General features: G+C 38.9%; 1 protein-coding gene across 2 annotated transcripts; it reads right to left on the reverse strand.

The window, feature by feature from the left end:
* Positions 1–4,772: 4,772 nt before the first annotated feature.
* ednraa (endothelin receptor type Aa) lies at positions 4,773–16,848 on the reverse strand. 2 transcript variants are annotated; one of them, XM_034894635.1, is made up of 8 exons: positions 16,503–16,848; positions 15,015–15,530; positions 12,661–12,788; positions 10,697–10,895; positions 8,861–9,013; positions 8,490–8,623; positions 8,090–8,198; positions 4,773–7,263 (listed from the first exon to the last, which is right to left on the reverse strand). In XM_034894635.1, the coding sequence occupies exons 2-8, from the start codon at positions 15,480–15,482 to the stop codon at positions 7,126–7,128; spliced, it is 1,329 nt and encodes a 442-aa protein (XP_034750526.1). In that variant the 5' UTR covers positions 15,483–15,530; positions 16,503–16,848; the 3' UTR covers positions 4,773–7,125. The 2 variants fall into 2 exon arrangements, with proteins under 2 accessions (XP_034750526.1, XP_034750537.1); XM_034894646.1 differs by having other exon boundaries at positions 15,015–15,527; positions 16,503–16,847.
* Positions 16,849–22,763: the final 5,915 nt, after the last annotated feature.

The raw sequence follows: 22,763 nt of genomic DNA on the forward strand, positions 1-22,763 counted from the left end.
CAATGTGAGTTAACAGTTACCAAGATACAAAAATCCATTGTGGTAGATTCAGACCTGTCCCCATGTTTACTGTTTAATAAATCAAATGTAGGCAATCCAGACCTTGTGGAAATGTGGCCCATTGTTTGGGCTGTTTATGCAATTAGTAAGTTACTGCAGGCAAATGACTCACAGAAATCTGTGCCTCTTAAACTATTTATTATGCCTGACACCTAAATTAGTCTGTATACTTTGAAACCACCCAAAGTAGTTGTATGGACAAAGTTTTTGTATTATCGTATCCATTTTTACAAGAGATTTGGAAAAAAATACAACATATCAGACACGTGCATGTAGTTCTGCTGCTCATTGTTCACTCCCTTTAGAAAAGCACTCATCACATGAATTCAGAACTCCATTAGCAATTCATTTCAATCTAAATCTTGCATTGACAAAGTAATACAAAAAAACAGAACCTCCTCCTTACCTTTTGCACCTGTGATAATGTGTATGTGTGCATGCTTCAGTATTTTTGTGTCTGCGTATCAAAATGAGGGGAGGCAGAACTTTCCTTTTTGCTACTCCACTTCTCTACTGCCCCACAGTCACAGAAATCACTGGTTGTAGAAGGACAGATTGTTCATGAATTTTGAATTGATCCTTTTGGCTTTTATGAATTAGAAATGGTCTTTGCCACAAGACGTGCAAGCGAGTGCCATGGTGGATAGCTTGGAGGGATTGCCATGCAAAGTGGCAAACAGGGTACAGCCATGTAAGGGCAGGGTAGATAAACATATGCTGTGTTTGATCAGACCCAAAACATATTTCAGCATAACGGATGTGGCGTCCATTATGTCTCACTGAATCGTAGCCATAACTGTAGGGTAAGTACGTTGTACAGTATGTGCCTTGCAGGAAACGCATAGATGGGATAAGCAGAATGGATAGGTCTGAGGAATAATAATAATCAATGCACAACAAAGGAGGAGACATACTGTCTGATTCCTGAGACGTAATGTATCAGCCAAAGTGCACCTCCTTTGTCGGAGGAATACACAAGTCTGCAATTGTTCAGCTATTACTTATTTATCTTAATACGTCTGCCATAGGCCTTTGTGTCATGTTGTTGTTCAAGAACAGCTGAATTGAAATAAACAATCAGTGAGTTTGAACATTTTCTAAGTGGAGTAGAATGGAGTCAAAGATCATACGATGTGAACAGCAGTAATTTAAAAACAAGCTGTAGCTCCGAGTCTCTTTAAGGGATCTTTTGTGTATGCAAAGCCTGATATAGATGATTCCTCTGCACCATGGACCTCCATTATTGTCCAGAAAGTATAAAAAATACATCAATGAGTCACATGTTCCCACATCACCATGAATGTAAGGCAATCTAGCTCTTATTTTGACTCAATTCTACATGCACTGCCCTGCTGCCGGAAAAACCCACCGGTACAATCTGGGCCTAAAAATAGTCCCCAAATATTAATATTTTACTCGTACTTGACTAACTTTCATGCTAAATTCAGTTGGAAATCTAAAATTTCCTATCTATCTATCTATCTATCTATCTATCTATCTATCTATCTATCTATCTATCTATCTATCCTTTTTTTTAAGTAAAAATACATTTTTGTGACTTCATTGTTGAAAACAATGAAGTTTTAAATGTTTAAATGTCTAATGTTTAAATGACTAATGTTTAAATGACTAATGTTTAAACTTTAAAAAGTTTAAATGACTTTTCATTTAAATTCTTCATTTAGAATATTGCCAGCCTTATCCTTAAAGTACAATCCATGTCATGACAAAAGTACTTCACTCAGTCACTGTGTGTAGTCTGGCTCAACGGCTGCACATTGTTGGGATAAATCCTGATGCATTGGATGTCCATCCCCTTCTGTTATTTCTGTCAGGAAGGTTGTGATTGGTTTAAAGAATTACAAACAAGGCAGAGTTATTTTTTTTAACCTTTATTTCTCCAGGTAAGTTGATTGAGAACAATTTCTCATTTGCAACAAAGACCTGTCACATTTACACAGTTACACATTCATACCTGGAAGCTGCTCAGTACGACCACAGCATGAGCAGCTCCACTAGAGCGGTTGGGGTTAAGGGTTTGCTCAGTGGTGGAAATTAGGGTGGGACGAGAGCTGCTCTTTCTCTTTTTCCCCACCCAGATTTTATCCTTCCGGCAACCTCCCCGGTCCCAAGCTCACTTCCATAACCCCTTATGCCACCACTTCCACAGTATCCCATTATCCCCGTATAGATAAGTGCTATGGCCAGGCCATACTCCACCACTCTACAGTGCTGTGGAGATCTTGCAATGCAAGACCACACTGGGGGACATTCATGGCTGGATTGTTTGGAGGCCCCAGGGCAAAAAGGAGGCGCTGGGCCTTTACCAACCCCCCTGGTTTAGTTCAGTTTAGTTTAGTTTAGTTTAGTTTAGTTTAGTCTAGTCTAGGCTAGTTAAGTGTAGTTTTTTTAGTTCAGTAGCACAAAGAAATTGATAAGGAAAGCACTGTATATAGCAAAAAACATTGCATAAGTTGTGCAGTAGAGGTTAGAAACCCTAAAGGGTTTATAGTAAAATATCCCCTAGGATTTAATAAAGTATTCTTATACTATGTGTATTTTTTTTTACTTTAACATAATGATATACAAAAAGAAGATACAAGAAAGGAAGTAACTGTGTGCAGTGTGTACAGTTTTGTTATTGATGATATTTATTGTAAATGGATTCATCTTACTAGTCAGCATACTCCCAGTTTTGCCACAATGTGATAGACGGGGTGTGGCAATATAAACGCACTGGTGTTTCTATGAAGTTCTTAAAGGTCCCATGGCATGAAAACTTCACTTTATAAGTTTTTTTTAAACATTAATCAACATGAGGTCCCCCAGCCTGCCTATGGTCATCCATTGGCTAGAAATGGCAACACATGTAAACCGAGCCCTGGGTATCCTGCTCTGCCTTTAAGAACCCATGAGAGAGAGACATAATGGCTTTCAAACAAACAAAGTGGTAGTTGGTCAAGGCCACCCCCCCCCCCTTTCCTCAAAAGCTGCAGACTCAGAAATGGCACGTCTTAAGGAAAGCTCATTGTGGGACTGGCTCTAGTGACTGTAATTCTGCACCAAGGCTGAGTTTTGAGAAAGGCTTCAGATACAGTATTCAGGGACCTCTACAGTCTTTATAAAAGCATTCAAAGAGCACCATGTAATGGGACCTTTAAAAATAGATTTTCACAAATGGACCTTTTTTAAGACAGGACCTCCAGAGCAGATCTTTATTAGGTAAATTAATATGGCTGTAGTGTTTACAAAGTTTACTGTAAAATTGCACAAACCACACAACTTTTAGCTTTTGGTTGTCCACTCTGCCTGGTTGATACAGCCTTGGTTACTATAAATTTCCTCACTGTCGGTCATGGATTGAAAATTTGTCAAGAAACTTTTAGAACCTATTGTGTTACAGTAAGACATACTGTACATCCAAATGATCTGTGGTTCACTGACCTCCTATACACTATTATCTTTGTGTGGACTGCTTAATATTTGATTTTATAGGGATTTGAGCCATTTAAAGACTTATATATCCACAAATCAAAATCTTAAAAAGCTTGAAGATTGTAAAGTAGTTTTTAATTATTACATTTTTGCTTTCTGTTATTTCACAACACAGTAAAAGTTCTTGCAAAGCAGCCTTCCATTGTTTTTGTCTGGAACATAGATTGGTTATGAACAGATTTTACAAAACACATTTTTTATAACCAAATCAGAAATGAGCTCTGCATGGAGAGGCACTTTGTAAGATCCTTTATTATTTGTTTTTGAGCTTCATTCAATTCACCCCTGGCAAGTTCCTACCAAATTCCACAGAGCTAAAACTCTGTTTCCCTCTCCCTCACTTCTTACACACTCTGATTTATCTTTCTCACTTCCCAGAAAAGCATGAATATGTTTCAGTATGTATCATCCTACTTGTACTTCTTTTTTTATTCTCTGATACTTTGAACCGTTACATGCTTTGCTTGAGCAACCAAAGTTTTCAGCGGTATTTTTACAGGGTTACTCAAATATGATTTCATATGAAGAATATGGACCATAAAGTTTATGACCTGGCTGAGCGTTATCGCCAACCCGCAGAAACAAATAACAGGCCTGATAAAGCCACAGTTGGTCTTGGGTGTTTTTCAATTTTGTGTATGGGATTTCATGGCTCTGGTTTCTTTTTGAGAGGTTTGAGAGCGTAATCCCGAGTTAATTAACTCTGTGAGTTCTCAGACTTAGTCTTGATGCAACTACTGATTTATTTAACGGATGTGAACAAAAAAGTTAATTGCAATAAATAAACCGTAGTTGAAATATGTTCAAGTGCTACTTGCTTTTTAGTTTAAAAGAAATCTTATTATTTATGACCATTATGACATTGTTTATAAGCAAAACTCATACAATCCTTCTGCCACATCATCGCTTAAATGTATATGGTTAAAACACGGCTAAGTAATGGTCGAACTTTGCTTTCCTCAATCCTCTTTTTGGCAACACAGATGAGAAGTGAGCTTTATGGATCAAATTCCCACCATCCAAGCTGTTCACATCCTCTCCGCTGACATTAGCAACCCTAAGGGCTCAGTTGCCAAGCAGGTCACAGTGTGCTTCAAATCACTCCCAGACGCCTCTTTCTCACGGACGCAGATTGAAAACAGAAGGGGCCCCCTCAACTTCCCGGAGAAACCATTATTAGTATGATGGTGAAATAAACCTCCTTGTTCCTTATACGTAGCAGAGTTGGAAATTGATTTATTGGTGTAAGCAGCAGCATCTATTTAAACAAACATATATGAATTCCATTTTCTAAAGATTATTGTAAATTGCGCCAATGGATAGTGGTAAAATAAAAACAGTACAGATATTGCCTGTTCTTCTGTACGCAAGACACTCCAACCAGAAAAGTGCAGGCAATTATACACACCACACAAACACACAAACACATACACACACACACACACACACACACACACACACTAACACACAGTCAAAAACACAGGCTTACATGTGTTAACATATCAAATAGTATAAGGTATAGTAAGGTATAGTGTTTGGTAGCTGAATAATGATTTCAACAGACAAAGAAGGGTTTGAATAGTATTGGCAAATGTCCTTTTTGGCGAGAGTTAGATAAGAAGATTAATAGCATTCACATGTCCATAAGCAGCTACTGCCTGCAACTGCTTAGCTTAGCTTAGCATGACGACTAGAAAGACAAGGAAACAGCTCGCTTGGGTTGGCTTTGTCAAAAGGAAACAAAATTCACCTACTAGCAGCTCACTAAACGCGTTGCATCTCTTGTGGTTTCTGACGGTTAGCTGCAGCAAGCAGCCAGTTGGCTGATGAATATACAGTAATTAACGTTTTAGCTGTTGGCTCTAGCTAAAAACACAAATTCATCATAATCATTAAACCAACTAGATAATAACTAGTTAATTAGTGAGCTTTAGAGGCGCTGACAGGTGGATTTGGCCACCCTCAGGCAGAGCCAGGCCAGCTGTTTCAACCGCTTCCAGTGTTTCTGCTAAACACATAGACCTACAGACACGTTAGTGGTATCACTCTTATCTAACTCTTGGCAAGAAAGCCAATGGCAAGATTTCATATGAGGAATATGGACCATAAAGTTTATGACCTGGCTGAGCGTCATCGCCAACCCGCTCAAAACAAATAGCAGGCCAACGTCAGATAAAGCCACGGTTGCTAGACAGGTGGATTTGGCCACCCTCAGGCAGAGCCAGGCCAGCTGTTTCAACCGTTTCCAGTGTTTACGCTAAACTAATCTAACCATCTGTGGCTTATTGTATTTGTACAGACATGTTAGTGGTATCGGTCTTCTTATCTAACTCTTGGCAAGAAAGCCAATACAGGTGAATTCCAAAATGTCAAACTATTCCTTTAATATTTGGAGCGTTTAATACCACCATTAAAAATGCATTTGCCTATTTCATTACGCAGGAGTAAATATACATATTATTACCGCAATATAACACTTTATAAAAGTGGATACTATACATATATATGCATATATATTCCACTGGTTATACAGGCATAAATGTCATGATTATTGTTGACTATATCTGTTAAAATTCACAGTGTTTACAAAAGAGTTAATTCCTATCCATTTCTGTTGACCTGTCATGATGCAATACCTGATATGCTTGACATGAGATATGAAAATTGATTTTTTGCCAGTGTACTTTGGCTTGTTCTGACCAGTCTTGATTCTGTTCTGAAATCTTTCATTTTTCGATTATTAACCAAAAGTTTTGAAGTCTGTGGAACCACGATTACATTAACATAATTGTTTTTCCAATGAAGAGATGACTCTTTGTGTTCAAAGACATTTTCCCTATTTATCCGATGAGTCAGAAAAAAAGGTTTTTGTTAAGCAGTAGAAAGCAAATTAACTTAAAAATTGTCTTCTAATTATACCACAGAGTAGCTCAATTAATAATGAGTGTGAGTAAAATTCTCTGCAACCACGTGCATGTTTTATGGAAAATTAATTGTTGTTTGAGTCGGTAACATGCTTTCCTGTCTTCCACCGTCAATGAGTGGAACTCCTAGGGACAGCACATACTAATCTTTCATCATTCCCTCTGACAGCGAGCAGTTTGCTTTTTCCATCCTGTAGCTTTGTGCATCCTTCCCAGTAGTGCTGCCCTTTACAGGAATAGCACGCTCTGCTACTGATTGAGAGTCATCTATAGTTGTATCGTTCAGCTGCATCCTGTGAAAGAGACCTCCTCTTCATCCCGCTCTCCCCCATCTTCTCTCACGCTACAGCGTCACTGTCGTGGGTGTGGGAATACAAAAAAAAGTTTGTCTTAGGAAGTTTAGCCCGCTGAGAGACTCGGGCAACTACAGAGCATTGTGCGCCACATCCACAGTTTGTTCCTTTTATCTCCAGTTCCTCATCCGTCCCTGCCAGGATCGTTTGTTGCTTCAGTGGTTCTAAGGATGTGAATTTATTGTCTCAAAAAGGTGTTTATGTACATATTTTATTGTTGGGGTGTGCATTGGTTGTATTTTAAAAGCTGCTGGATAATTAGAAGAGCTTGAAAATAGTCCTCAGGTGAAAGATCAGTTGCTGTCTTTCCTGATGCTGCGATCAGTGTGGAGATTGTTGGGCTCAGGGCTCTTACACTGGATACTGGTGCCATTCATGGGTCCAATGCTGCTCAGCTGGTTGTCAGAGTAACACCAGCAGCACAAACAAGACTTGAAGAACATGTGAAGAGAGAGAAAACATTTTAGAGGAATAGTTCAACCTTACTGTATTATGAAACACACATATTAGCTTTCTTGTCGGGGGCTAGATGAGAAGATTGATACCACTCTCATATTTTTCCTTTAAACTTGAATCTGGAACCAGGAGAGAGTAAGCTTAGCTTAGCATAGAGACCGATTTCAAGGGAAGACAGCTAGCTTAGCTAGGTCCAAAGGTAAGAAAATCTCCATCTCCATCTCCCAGCACCTCTAAAAGCTGCGGTTTTTGTACCAATATATTTTTTGATTGCGAACAGGGACTTCCAGGCCAGCTGTGTCAGTCTAGTTTCAATCTTTATGCTAAGCTAAGCCAACCATCTGCTAGCTGCTTCATATTTACCATACGTTCTTCTCTAGATGTAGATCCTCTCATCTAACCCTTGGCAAGAAACCTAAGAAGTTCATTTCACAAAACTTTTAACAGTTCCATTAACCTAGCAATTTGTACCGAGAGGATTTTATATACTTAAGAGCAGCTATTCTCTCGTTTGCTCCCCCCCTAAAAAAATCTTTTAACGTGCAATCTTGAGACATGGTTCTTCTCCTGCACTGGTCTGACGTTTGCTGTGTGGGACCTCAGCCCTAGTGAAGACATACATCTTCGGGCTGCTTTTACATATTGCTCATGGAATGTCATCACAATCACAGCCTCTGTGTCATGGACAAAAGGGCTGGGTTCACTGTTTGCTTTATCGGCCAGACAAAATCTGAAAAGTGTGTGTGTGTTTGTGCGTGTGTGTGTGTGTGTGTGTGTGTGTGTGTTGCTGTGTGTGTGTACCTTGAAGCAGTTTTTAAACTTCTTGCTGACAAAGTACAGGATAATGGGGTTTATGCAGGAGTTGATTGTTGCAAGGTTGATACCAAAGTAATCCATGACCAACAGGAAACTGAAAATAGAAGAAGCGGATTATATTACAGTTTTTTCATAAAGCACCACAAAGGCAATTTAAAGCAGCATTTAATGATAAACATGTCTGGCAGAATCAGCCTTGTTTCTGTTTTGTTTTTTTGATAATAAGAAATACAAACTTGTTTTTATTTTGACCAGGAACCTGAACTAGCATTAAAACAAAATCAAATCAAAATCACACGAGTGTCATGTCATGGACTATTACATACATTCTCTCCTATAGACCTGTAACTTTTGTTTCAGAGGGTTTGTTCTACCAGTAACTCACTTGAGCAGCTCACAGCGCATCTTATCATTCTGGTAGTAAACCATCTTCTTCAGGATCCTGCTTAAGTGCAGTGGGAACCAGCACAGGGCAAAGATAAGGACAAGGCAGAAGACGGCTTTGGCCACCTCCCTTCTCTGCAGATAGAAACACCATTAGAGAGGAGAATGTATAGTTTATGCATGGACGGTTAGAGGTTAAAACCATGGAATAAACACTAAGCCAATCTGGAGTAATTTTTCTCCCTTAAAAAATTGCATTAAATATTGTCACATTACGAATTGTCTTTTGGTGTTCTTGAAACGAACACCAGACTCTTTGCAGGTATAACAGAGTTTACAGCTTGTTTTTATCACATAGAAGTATTGTCCAACCTGTTTGAGATGTTCACTGAGGGCTATCCGAAGGCTGCCATTCCTGTGGTTGAGCATCTCGCAGGTCATCAGAGTGTAGAACACAGCGGTGCATGCCAGTGGTACACAAAAGTAGAATCCAAACAGCCACCAATCTTTGGCATCCCTATAGAACTGCAGGGAAACAAGGACATTTGAACCAGTAAGTTACATTTTTCTAGATTTCTTTTTTTCACCACAGCTCAGACATGAAAACTGACACCAGTCAACCCCTGTACTCCAGTACCATTGCCAACACATCCTCATACCTAAACGACATTACACAGTATGTAGGTGTCCAAAGACTCCCAGAACAGCAAATATCACAGTTCTATTTTCTGCTACAGGGTGGTGGTTTAATCATGTGACCTCAGTCCTGTTTCCTTTCTACATAATTGGTGCAGTTTTGAACACATAGTAAAGGTTGTAAAAAGGAACTAATTGAGTTGAGGCAACAAAAATACTGTCTGGGCTCCAAATCACAATACTTTTCTTTTTACTCATAACTTACAAAGTATGCACTGTGGCATGCAGTGTGCATACAAATGGGAAATACTACTTCATAGCATTTCTAGAAAAGCGTGCCAGCTTGCATACTGCAAAATCCCACCGGATGCACTAGAACATCCTGGTACTTTTAGCATACTGCATGTGACATACCATGTACTGGGGCATACTAAAAAAATCTTTTTTAAATCTTTTTCTGGCTTACTTCACAATATGTTAGTAATTGAAGGGGATTGCAAGCTTTAGTTATAGTTAGTAAAACAGGGATTGGCTTAAAGTGAGTCACATAAAACTACTACAATGTAACATGGTATCAAAGATGTTATTGGTATATAGGGTTTGTAAAACTTTGGTTCATTTCAAAATTACAGTTTACATTTTCTTTCACATTGGACACGAACCATGGTCTTCTGAATGAAAGTCCTGTGTTTATTTGATCCTTCCCCATCCCCCAAACCCATCTCCTTATGTAATACTTGGCCCTCTTTGTTACCTAACTTCCTCTTTTGCTCTAGTGGTGATAACTACAACCACAAGAGTTTGCTGGCTAACAAGAAACTTGTCGGCCGTTATAAGGTGCTTGCACTATCAATCCATATGGCCATTTTCTGGATGAGGACAGGCTGCTGAGAGAGATTACTCCAATTCCGTGCATATGGAATAGATACACACATGTGGCTCAGCTTGAGGCCCCAGATTTCAGGTCTCAGTAATTGGACTTGGCCTGTAATCAATTATGTGCTCCAAGGATGTGAAAAGGGCCCCAAGCACATAGAGGCAGTACGTAGACCAGGTTTTTTGGAGTGATACTCCACTCGTAATCCTTTTTAGCTTCAAATACTTAAAAACTGGCGTAATAGGTGATTTGGGGGGAATACTCCCAAATTAAGTATTACAGATTGAGTATCTGTAGGTTGATTTATCAATTCTCTTGTTTTTTGTTTATTTATTGCCAGAGCAAGACGTTTATTTTACTGTTGTATTTTGCTCTCAAATAAACATGCCCCTATAACCAAATTAGCACGATAAAAACGTAATTGACTGCAGTACAACCAACACATGCTTTTAAGACAACAGAAACATTAAATACGTGCAATTTCACGTCAAGTAGTGCAAGTGCAGTTCCTTTTTAGTTACTCCACTAATGTTTTGTCTTGTTATTGCAAATTCAACTACCCTCCTCTGTGATTACTTTGACACAATGTACTACACAGCTCATTGTGGCCTTGATACAAGTAAAACAATGGGACACAAAAGCACTAAACAGCGATTTCCTTATCCGAAAACGATAAGAAGAGAATGATAGTGTACCTCCATGAAGTTACCCTTGGGATTAAGCATGCAGGTGCGAATGCTTTGGTTCCTGTAGTTAAAGGGGACCATGTTGAACCCGATAGCCTCGGGTACTGCCAGGACCAGTGACAGCACCCAAATAGACACAATCTCAATGACTGTAAGCAGGGGAATGCCCACTCCCTGTACTCTGCTCCAGGAGGCCACAGCTCTGTACCTGTAGAGCGCAGACACAGAGGTAGAGTAAGGTCCAGGCATAACAGATCAATGAGACATATTACATTGATTAGATTCAAGTAATACAATAAGGGGACAGTGAGTTACTAAAGCAGGAATGAGTGTGATGGAGCAATTCTGAAAGACAAATGTAACACAATAACTATGTTAGTAATATTTTGTTAATGGAAACATGGCTGCTTTAAGTTAGTGCTCCCTCTTTAAATAGAAATCAGTGAATTTGGCTTTTTCTTTGCCTCTCCTGACTGACAAAGCAAACAACGTTTTCTTTATGTATGGCAGCACACCAAGCTCAACAAACTGCTCAGTCAGCAAAGAATATCCTAATGTTACGAATGAATGAGGAGAGACGATCAATTGTTTATTTTAAATATCCAATATTTATATTTTTGTGAAGCCTCCAAACAGACTGGTCCATGTTGGCAGAGAGGTCTGTCTGTTGGCTTGTGTTTCCCATTCACTGAATACTTGTTTGCTTGTTTGTTTCATTAATGGAAACCACTTGTCGAAATGTTTTAGTAAAATCCTGCATCAAGATTTTATGGCAAAAACAATATATTTTTCATGACACATTTGAATTTCTCTGTTGAACAACATGGCGGCATTTATATTTCACTAAGTGGTAATGTATCCACCTTTTCTCTCTTCCTCCAACATTGAAAAGATACATTAGAGACTTTCATAATACACACAGAAAAAAATGCTACATGTTTCCTTGAAACAAAAGGTGAGCATCTGCTCTTAAACACAACTGTATAGCACTGCAGCCTTTTTCTCATAATAGAGGTCATTAAATATGTCTGCCAGGTCGAACCTTGGAGCCTATTTAGAGCAGGCAGGCAAGCCTTTTATCTCTAAAGTTGTGTCTAAAGTGAGATCACACTGAACTTCAGAACTTAACAATAATAATTTATTCATTAGGGATTTTCTATTAAGGTCCTGTTCAAAAAAAAAAAAAAGTTGTCAGTGTACTTGCTATCAAGATAATGTTTTGAATAGTGACGTTATCTATACAGTGCAAGTACTGGAGGCTATTGTACACTTAATCTTGCATGTAAAATTAATGAATCCATTAAAGAAGTAAAAACAGCTGATCACACAAGTTTTGAACACAGAGGCAACACACTGAAACAAAAAATTATTCCCAGTGAGAATGCCCAGTCAATGGTGACCTTATCTGAAAATGATCATCCTCTCAGTGAACCCAATCTCCATGTCAGTAAACTGGAATCAAATAAGAAAAATCTTTGTATTTCTATTATATTAGAAGCAAACATTTGTATCGAATTATTCTAAATCAATGCGCTCTTGAGCTGAGTGTGAGATGGATGAATTTGAATCCCTCCCCAATGCTTTGATTGCTTCCTTAATAATAATAATAAAAATAAAAAAATCTGGGATTTTTTTTTTTCATTCCTCAGAATGTGAACAAACAAGGCTGGGTGTAGGCTGAGAAAAATGTCTTCACTTCATGTCTCTAAGGAATGATATACAAACATAAACACAAATAAAACCTTCTTTAGGAGACTGAGAAACACTTATAATGTCCATAAGTTTTAGAGAGTGAATTTATTCCATTTTAACACAAATGCACAAATCATATTATACTCAATGTATTTCTGTCACTTTTTAGCACTCAGACAGAGCAGGAATTTTGCTTGAACTTTTCAGCTGGCCCACCAAAATGGACCCTCAAAGCTGTTGATGTGACTTTATTAAGCAGTGTGGAGTATGAAAGCACTGACCTGTCCACACTGAGGGCACACAGGTTAAGGACGGTGATACCCACAGAGGCTTTCTGCAGGAAGGGCACCATCTTACACAGAAACACGGCAAAATCTGTTTCCTCAAGAGGCCATCGTCCCGCCAGGAGCTGGTGGGAAAAGCACATTCAATAACTGTCACACAAACACTTCTCTAATAGGAATTAACTTACATTTGGAACATTTATTGTTCATCATTCATACTAGTGCTGCAAACAATGATCATTTTCATTGTTAATTAATCTGTTGATTATTTTCTTGATTAATTGATTAGTTGTTTGGTCTATAAAGATTTGGTCTCAGCAAATGGTATTGAAGAATTGTTCATTCTGATAACAAAAAAGGGAGACTTATATTGTATTGTGTTGCAGATATTGTTAGAACGCTGTATCTGTAAAATATGTGTAAAAAAATAAAAAGATAAAGGTCAATCAATGTTTCCCAAAGCCCAAGATGACATCCTCGAACGCTTGTTTTGTCTTCAGCTCAAACACTTTCGCTTTACTTGTTTTTTTTCTTAAAAAAATGACTCAAACCGATTAATTGATCAAATTAGTTGTTGATTAATTTAATGGTTGACAACTAATCAATTAATCAATTCATCTTTGCAGCTCTAATTAACACTTATATAATTTGTCAATACATAACTGATTGGCTTAGCTTTGGTGTCAGTACCAAGTAAGTTATTTTACTTATATAATCTGTCTTTACAAGACTTTTGAAAGTTGACTTTTATTAATCTCATTTTTTTTGTTCTGGATTCACGCGGACCATTGTTGATATCTATTTAAGGCAGATTTACTGCAGTTGGAGGCACATCAGAGAACTCTCAACGTCATCTTAACGTCAGAGTGAGTTTAATCTGACACAAACCATATGGAGCTCATCTGCTGATAAAACTTTGCACAATTTTTGCAATACATTCACATCTCTTGCAAACATAGAGCCTCTCCAAACAAACTCTACGACCACATTTCCAAAATAACCAGTATCTCAGAGCCCCTTTGACAACCTCTTATAATATTGTTCCCTCTGAAAAAATAAGTCAAGGCCATGTGAGTTGAGACCTTTGTTTTTCATCAAAGTGGTCTTGGCACTTTTCCTTCAGCCTGATACAACCTGTGTTAAACCGTTTCCGAAAGTTGAGCCAAAGGAAGATCGGCATGGTGCTTCTTGGCCATCTATTGTTTACTTGTGCCGTGTAAGTTTCCCAGGAGCAAAGGGAGGAAACAGTGCGTAAGTAGCTGATTATTTTTGGAAACACTGTCACAACCTTGAGGAAGTGAACAAGTAGACGTAAAATTGTAGACGTGGCTCTTTCTTTGTTTTTGAATATATTGTTCTCCCCAGGAAGATTTCAGTTTCCTTTTTTAGCGCATGTTGCCCGGACTACAGAGTTGCTGTGCCCTGCAAGTCCCGAGTTATCTCTGACCAGATGGCGTTTTCATTTTTTTTGTCTTTTAAAATGGCTTCCCATAATGCATTGGAAAGATCAGGTTGACTGATCACTCCATTTTGCGATTTTTCTTGATTATTATACAAAGCATGACGCTATTTGTTGGTTTAAATCAGCACAAGACAGAAGACTCAACCATAATTTGTCATCATTAGGCGCTTCATATTTTAAAGGCACAATCCGTGGTTCAAAAGAAAAACAAGTGATGTTAGTCACCGGCAATCAAAACACAAAATTAAAACCGCTCTCAGACTTTTTGTCAGGTCTTTTGAATACATTAATCATTAGAAAACTACTAACTGTAATCTTTGTATTTGTTTCAGACGCTGTAGAAGGTTTGTTTACATTAGTAATGCTCATAAATACAGGAATAAAACAAGCCACCTTTTAACTATGACCAGCTGAGAAATTGTTCAAGCAGCATTTAAACTTCACTTTCATTGGATAAAACATTATAGATGGGGTTTAAATGAAGAATTGAGATGTAATTTATCACTTAAGTAACACAGGGTACTTTTTTCTTTCTTTCTATTTTTTTAAACTTCTAGATAAGGATCAGTGACTAATGTCCCAGGTCAATACAAGGCCACTGGCATGTGTGACTCCAGCCTGATTCCCGTGTTTATTTAAGCCAGCCCTATCCCTGGACCTCTCATCACCAATCTGCCCACACGAGGGAGATAATGGCGTACGACTGATTGCACTTTCCTGTCTCTCACTAACCCCACCCTTTTCCTGTAATATTCCACTTTATCTCTGTGTATCACCTCCATTGTTGCATTTCATCATATCAACACAGAGAACTGTCACTCAGCAGCTTGGCTTTCAAAATAAGGTCAAGGCTTTGATTAAACATGCACCAACAGAGTGAAAAACGTACCTTGTAAACATTGATGGGTATATCAATGAGTATGTAGATAAGGTCCCCTAGTGCCAGACTGGCAATGAGGGCGTTTGGCCCGTTCCTCATGCACTTGTGCTGGTATATAATCCTCAGCAGCGTGGCGTTGCCGACCAGGCCGACCACAAACACTATGATGGAAATGATGGTGTTGATGTACTTAAAATAGCCGTTAATAGTGGTAGATACAGAGCACATCGGAGGTAGTACCGTCCTCTTTATGACAGTTTCATTTCCAGATCCCACAGCTTGTGCATCAGCCCCCAGGTGGTCATCGGGCACTGTGCTGGGAATGACGGTGCTGTAGTATCCTGGAGACTGGAGGATGGAGTGGCCCAGAGAGACCTCCTCTGCTTTAGCTTTATTTATCTGGCACATTCCTGTGGCTGCCATACAGGCCATTAGCACCAACACATGCACAGCTGGGATGCCCATTATGGAACACATTCGGTGCTTTGATTTCACTGATTGAAAGACTGTCCCAATATATCACTGCCAAGAAAAGAAAACAAATAAATAACAAGAGGAAAAATGTGATTATTTTTCAGACAACACTCTATCTGTCACTGGTTATTTTGCATTTTGCCTCCACTTAAAATGGAACCAACGTGGAATAATATGTGTCAGTTACAAGAGTTAAACAGCATTAGTGTCCTTTCAAAAGCTGTGAGAAAGTTTACAGCTTCTTCATGACTTCAAAAAGGTTTTGCCAAAGAGGCACAGATGGAAGATGCCTGGACTAGTTAGAGTCAGACAGTTCAGGATGAGGCATCAGCAGAGCGCATTGGGCATCTTGTTTGTTTTCAGTCGTCCCTGGAAGAGGGAGCTATCAGTTATGACTTTGTGTCAATAATGTTGCAATCACACAGTGAAGATTCTGATGCTGTTTTCACAATGAGTCCCTTGTGTGAGTTTGAGACTAAATGATTTCCTCAGTTTTGCATTCTCCCTCTGTTTCTAATTTAGAAGGGTTCAAACATGTGGTTACAAAGCAAAGAGCTTTTTTTTAACATGAAAGAAGTGCTGAAGCGGTGATTTCCGCAAAAAACAAAATACGTACTCTATAAATCCCCTGGATTAGCCTGTGAATATTTTGTGGCTTAACTTAGTTTGCTGTTATGGACATTGAGATACCATCACCTTTACTGCCCCACACAGGAAAAACAACCAACCTTCTGGACAAAATCAATTCATTCTACAAAACTCCTGGTAAAGAGCAGATAAAGTTTCAAACTGTCACATCAATAGTGAAGCCCTTTTCATCATGTCACACAGCACAGGCAACTCTTATAGCCCAGAGTTCTTCCTGTTCAAAGTCCCAGCTGTCACCAAGTACACAAAGAACTATTTAGCAGCCAGCCCTTCAAGTAGCATCACAGTTTAGCATCAGCATGACACTGCTGGGATCTGTGACAGCACGCAAACTGATCTATCCATAAATAATAAATACATTTGGTTTTCACCTACCGCTTCTAAAATGTGTGCCTGGCCCCCTTGGAAACCGTCAGGCAAACTTTCGGCTGAAGCCCCCAGACATCTGTATCACATCACATGAGTAATTAACGCACTATCAAAGCCACACCGTATCCCACTTGGTTTGAGCAATGCACCCGTCTGCTCTGAGGTGCCTTCGCATTATGGCTCAGAGTTTCCTGTGGAGAGTTTGCAGAATGTCTGAGTGTGTGTGTATGAGTGAGTGTGTGTGTTTATGAGTGTGTGTGTGAGGTTGTGTGTGTCTCCGCAAGTGTGTCTGTGTGTCAGAGCACCAGTGAGACACTTTGACTGGGTGGGATAGTAAATCTCCACCTCCCTTTGGTAACAGACTGGGCCCCCTTTGGAAACATCAGCCTCCCACCCCCTCATAGGCACCGCCTGCTGACAGTCATCTCCAAGGCAAAGCACACACACAGGGGCAACAGCATCTGGGAGCCCAACGCCCCTCCAATCTGCCCCTTTTCTTAAATCCCTCCTACCTTCTCTTTCAATCCCTCTCTGACTTAGATTATGTCTTGTATACATAACATGCAACTGTTTCCTCACATGAGAGGCAGCAGAGATGGGATGGTGGGAAGGTACAGGGAAGTCAGTGTCCATACTGTGATGTTATGCTTCCCTCATTTGAGAGGGAGGAAACTAAGACGGGAAGTGGGAGTGAACCATCAGCTTGCCTTTAGTTTTACAGACCAACTGTATGGGTGGCCCGACCAAATCACACTTTTACACTCCTGCTAAACATAAACTTCAGATGCAGTCTTGCAATAAAGCTTTATGTTTGCTTTAAAATGTGGATAATCACTGTGTGTTATGGGGAAAAGGCTAAATGAGAAATGAATTGGTTTTCCTTGCTTCCAAAAAAACAAAACAAACAACACAAGACAAACATCACAAACAGACTGTACTGTACCAGATGACTACATGTCTGAAAGACAGAAGACGACCGTTTAATGTCAAGAGAGAAGAGTGCTCCTACATCAGTGTCCATTATGGATTCCAATATGGACCATTTATCATGATGTGCGCTGAGAGCAGGAAGAGGGTTATCAAAGATATCATGATCTGTCACTCCTACTGCCAAAGAGCTGACACATGCAACTGCTTAAAGAGGAAAACCACTCAATTAAAAAAAATCATATGCCGCTCTTGCCTGGCAGAATCAGTACTTATTTGTTGAAGATGGCCAATTCTCCACCGAATACATTAAATAAACCAACATATAAATATGTGTGAATCCTTGATGGGTCCATTGAAAATAAGCAGGTTATTTCATGTTGACTTTGTAATTAACAATTGATTCACACAAAATAAAAATACAAGCCGGGCACCAGGGTAGGCGCTTACATATAGAGGTTTACTCCTCGAAGCAGTGGCCGCAGGTTCGACTCCGCCCTGTGACCCTTTACTGCATGCTATTCCCCGCCCCCTCTCTCCCCTTTCATGTCTTTAGCTGTCTTATATAAATAAAGGCTTACCAAATGCCCCCAAAAAAAAAAAAAAACAAGACTGCATTTTGTACACAGTTTCAGTTACATTTTTATTAAAAGGGTACACTGTGTGCTATTCCTGGACATTAACTTTATTTATAAATTCTGGCTATAGAAAGTAGATAGTTATGCACAAAACTTTGTAATATCAACCTGTGATTTATTTTTTTAATTACAAGAATATAATATTATATAATTGCTTCTTCAACTGGAACACTATATGAAGAAAGAAAGAAAGAAAGAGAAACCTGGATAGTATTACGTACTCATACACCCACCAAGTAGCACACACATACTCAAACAAACACATATACAAACACATTCCAATTGGTTTTTTACCTGATCCTTCAGTGTCAAAGGTCCTTGACTGGGCATCTTCTGAGATTGCTCCATTGTGTGTTTTCAAATCCTATTTCTTTAACCGCCAACATACAGTTTTTGTCAAATTTTCACTGTTAATTTGAACCATCGTGGTCAACCTTTTGTTGCTTCTCTTGCCTACCAAATCATCCAAACTAAATGACAAAACATGCAGTTAGTCCAATTGTAGGACCTTTGAGCATTTTCTGATCTGCTGCCCCACTCAAATGCAAATGACCGACCAAAATTGACAGTTTTCTTATCTGCCATATGGTTTGGTTGGGGTTACACACAAAAGCAACTTGGTTAAGGTCAGGGAATGATCATGGCATTTGAACAAATCCCCGATGCTGTCGTTCAAATCTGGTTAGGACAGTCTTTTCCTCTCAGCCATGTTATACAAATACTTTTGATATCCTGCAATTGTACTCTTTATTGTAATATGAGGCCTGCATGTAAAGTATAGCTTGAACCGTATATCCATCATTAATTATTTTGCCATTATACTTATAAGTTAAGTAAAAAAACATTTAGTAAAATAGAAATAATCACTTGAGTCCATAGAGTCATGCAATTAATACATATAAAATGTAACAATTACAAAACTTTCCCGTAAAACACAAAGTTTTTTTTTCTTTTTTTTTTTTACTTTGAATGAAACTTTTATGCTTCCTCCCAGAACATATAGGTTCAGTGTTTATGATTCATTTGCAGTTACTTTTCCTACAGTCAAACATGACTTAATTGGGTAATGCCAATATTTACAGCCAATTAAAATTAAAGGGATCGTGTTTTCTTTAATTGTAGTCATGAATTTATCATTGCTTCTGAATTAGTTATGGTCAGCAGTGGCAAATATTTAATTTATTGGAACGTGATTTGCTGACGGCATGTGATTTCTCCCCCCCCCCCTTTATCCAAAGTCCCTTGATTGTTGGCAGCTTCTATGACATTTTAACTTTTGAGGGGGTAGTAGAGTCTTTGTTAGTAAATCCATTAATATATAAATGATGAAACCTTTACCTGCTCCCAGTTGCTTTGGCTTTCATGTTGTTGTTGTGTTGTTGTTTGGATCGTAATCAGGTATTAATGCCATTCTGTCTGAACTCAAAGATGGCAGGCTGCCTGGTAATTCATATGCTTGTTCTCTGATGGCATCTGTCGAAGTGTGCTCTCTGCATATTGGTACATACCCTATGGGAAATTTCAATCCAGCCCCAGACTGAGTGGGATGTAAGCAATTTCTTAACTGGGACACTTGCGCAAAAACAGAAAGAACAGAGAGAGAGAAAGAGAGAGAGAGAGAGAGAGAGAGAGAGAGAGAGAGAGAGATAAGTCATAAGTTTGAGGCCAATTCTGTGACAAGCAGTGATAGAGTGAAGAGAGTTCAGTGTACTGCCTGGCTTTATTAATTTGTGACATAATGCTCCACACAAACAAAAAGTTACAGCATGAGAGAAAAAGTAAATGGGAATGAATGATGGAGGAATTTTTATAATACCCTGATAAGTGCCAGCACTTGACTACATTAAAAATCAATATGATATTACCAGACTATCTTAATTAGGAGGAGGAGAGCTTTGCCAAAGCAGCAATGATGATATCTGATGAACTGAGCTTGTGGAGAAGGCTGTGTTCTCGAGAAGAATTTTGCTTTTTTTTTTACTTTGGCCTTAAGCTTCCGGAAGGTGGATGGTTAATGGTAGCTGGCAGTGGGTCTTCTGTGCAACTTTACTGTGATAAGTTTGCAGAAAAAGCTAATTTGGGACTTGCTGATAATCTTTGGAACTGGGTTTTTCTCAAGACCTAGGTCATTGACATTAAAGCATCCAAATAAATCAAGATTGCCAGCAATTATAATTATTACGGTTTTTCTCATCTCATTAGAGAACGGTTTTGCTTTAGTTATGACAAAAGGTAAATGTCTAGCAATGCACAACATGTCATTGCTGTAAAAGACTTACATACTAGTTAAATAAAAGAAGAGTTTAATCCGTTTTTTTTTTATTTATGTCACAGAGATTATCCACAGAAGCATAATATTTAACACATAAAAGGAATTTTAATTGCTGCTATTGAGTTTTTGGTGAGTTAACAGGGGCAGCTGACTTGAAATGAATTTACACAGTGTATTTTCCACTTAAATCTTCCATGCTTCATATATAAGAACTGCATTCCAATCAGACAGCACCTTGCAATTTACAAACTCAACCACTTCCACGGGATGACTCGGTCTTACCGGCATCAGCACTCAACGGGAATCAGTGAGGCGGTGAGGCTGTGTGCATAAATGGGGAAATGTGATTGCCAATTTGAACATCATTGTGTTGCATACCAGTAACATTGTACAAGATTAATACAAATTGTAGTAACATGGTCTAACCTTTTACCTTCTTGCGAAATGCAGAGGGTCGAAAAGGCCGATTCTGCTCTGTGTGCCATGAGCGCAGTTGATGTCACAACCAAGCATTGGCAATATGGTTAATTATAGGAGCATTTTTCATGTTTACTGTAATGTAGCAATGCGTGAAATGTGCCAAAGAGAAAGTACAAAAGTTTAACAATCTCTGAGTCTTGATTGATTACAAATAATGAATTAAATAATTAATAAAAATGTAAACATAGGAACATTGCTATTACTCTACGGTTGTTGGGAAACAACAGTGGTGTAATAGAATAGATCCTCTGGACTCTTTTTGGGGCTGCGATAAAGATATTCGTAGGAGACAGCATTGTCCAGGAATAGTGTCCGTAAAGGCTTTACTGTGAAATCATGTGACTGGAGGCTCTTGGACCTTAACTGATCTGAAGTAACCTAATGTTAAGCTATGATAAAAGATCATAATAGCTGTAACTATAGTCCACTCCAACCCACAGTTATTTTTCATTAGCCCAACCTTTGTAGTCCATCATAGCCAGCTCTAGCAAGACAAATGTATCAAACTTTAACCTTTTTTACTGCCGATTAATGTTCACATTTACTGCCCTCACGCTGGAGGCCAGTTGTATTTTCAAACACTTTCTAGAGCCCCTTTTAAACAGGAACATGCACTGCAACCCTGAAAGGATCTGGACATTACCCGGAAGAGCTGTACGTCAGAATACAAATGTCGGAATTGGTTGGACCGGACATTAAAATGACTTTACCCTTCCAGTTCCCTAGTTCAAAGTCCATGTAATGTCTGATTTAGCCCATGTGTGAAAACAGCAGGTCTTTGCCCAAAACATTCGCAGCGAGCAAGTAGACGTGTTGATGATGTTGCTATCATGCGGCTGGCATGAAACCAGGAGGCAAACGGAAATGTCTATCTGGAGAGACAACAAGATCCGGGAACCACTGCGGGTAAGGTCCGATGCCGAAATCATCAGACAGATTTAAGGAACGGCAGGAGACTCGGTTGTTTATGACCAGATTAGGAACCAGCTGTTCTGCCGCCTGCACATTCTACCCAGACCCCTTACCTAAACCCAACTGTGTATTTCCAGTCAGATGCATTGAAAACAATGTAATCACAGCAGTATCACAGTTGAGACAAATTACTTTTAGCAAATGAAAAAAATAGTTTTATTATGAATCTGATTTTTCGTAGAAACTCTGAGAATACACAGAAATGTATGCAATACACAGAACTGTGTAGTGCTCTTGTCAAATTTGGTTCTTGCTTGGTATATGTATCATCTGTGTGTGTTCAGCGGTTAGCCTTAACGTTGTATCCCGCATACCAATAGTGTTAAAAAATGAATCATGAGATAATTTAATAAGCAGCTACCAGAGCTAGGTCTTTTTGATTTTGGTAAAAGCAAGCTGTTTCCGACTGCTAGCTGTGTTCCAGTTGCTTCAACTATGCAATACTATGCTAAGCCAAATGCAACAAGCATGTTTCCCAAATTAGTGTTCTTTTCATTTAATGTTAATTGGTTAATGATGACATTCAGGCAATAGTTTTGTAGTAGCTAACACACTTGACATGTGTCAACCAAAACAGAATAATCATAAGTGACCAAATAATTCAGTATTGTGGGAAGAAAACAATTGGTTAAAGTGAAACTACATTTCACAGCAGTTACACAATGGTATTAATTAATAGCCTAGCGGTCATGCAGGAGGAGAAAGCTTGAAGAAACATTTCTACAAAGCATTATTTTTAAAAACGATAAACTGCTTTTTATTTTCACAATTGCTGCAATCATATACAGACCCAAGGCTTGTTGTATTCACATACTCTACACAGAGCTTTCAGCCAACAGGGCAACTGATAGTGGAGTCTTTGACATGGCATTTCCAGCTGAGACACATTCCTGCTTACTATCTGGCTCTTGTTGGACAGACCTGATATGCGTTGATAAACTCAAGAGTCTGAGCCCATTCCACTTTGCTTTTCCCTAT

Source organism: Etheostoma cragini, chromosome 2 (assembly GCF_013103735.1).
Source record: "Etheostoma cragini isolate CJK2018 chromosome 2, CSU_Ecrag_1.0, whole genome shotgun sequence".
NCBI lineage: Eukaryota > Metazoa > Chordata > Actinopteri > Perciformes > Percidae > Etheostoma > Etheostoma cragini.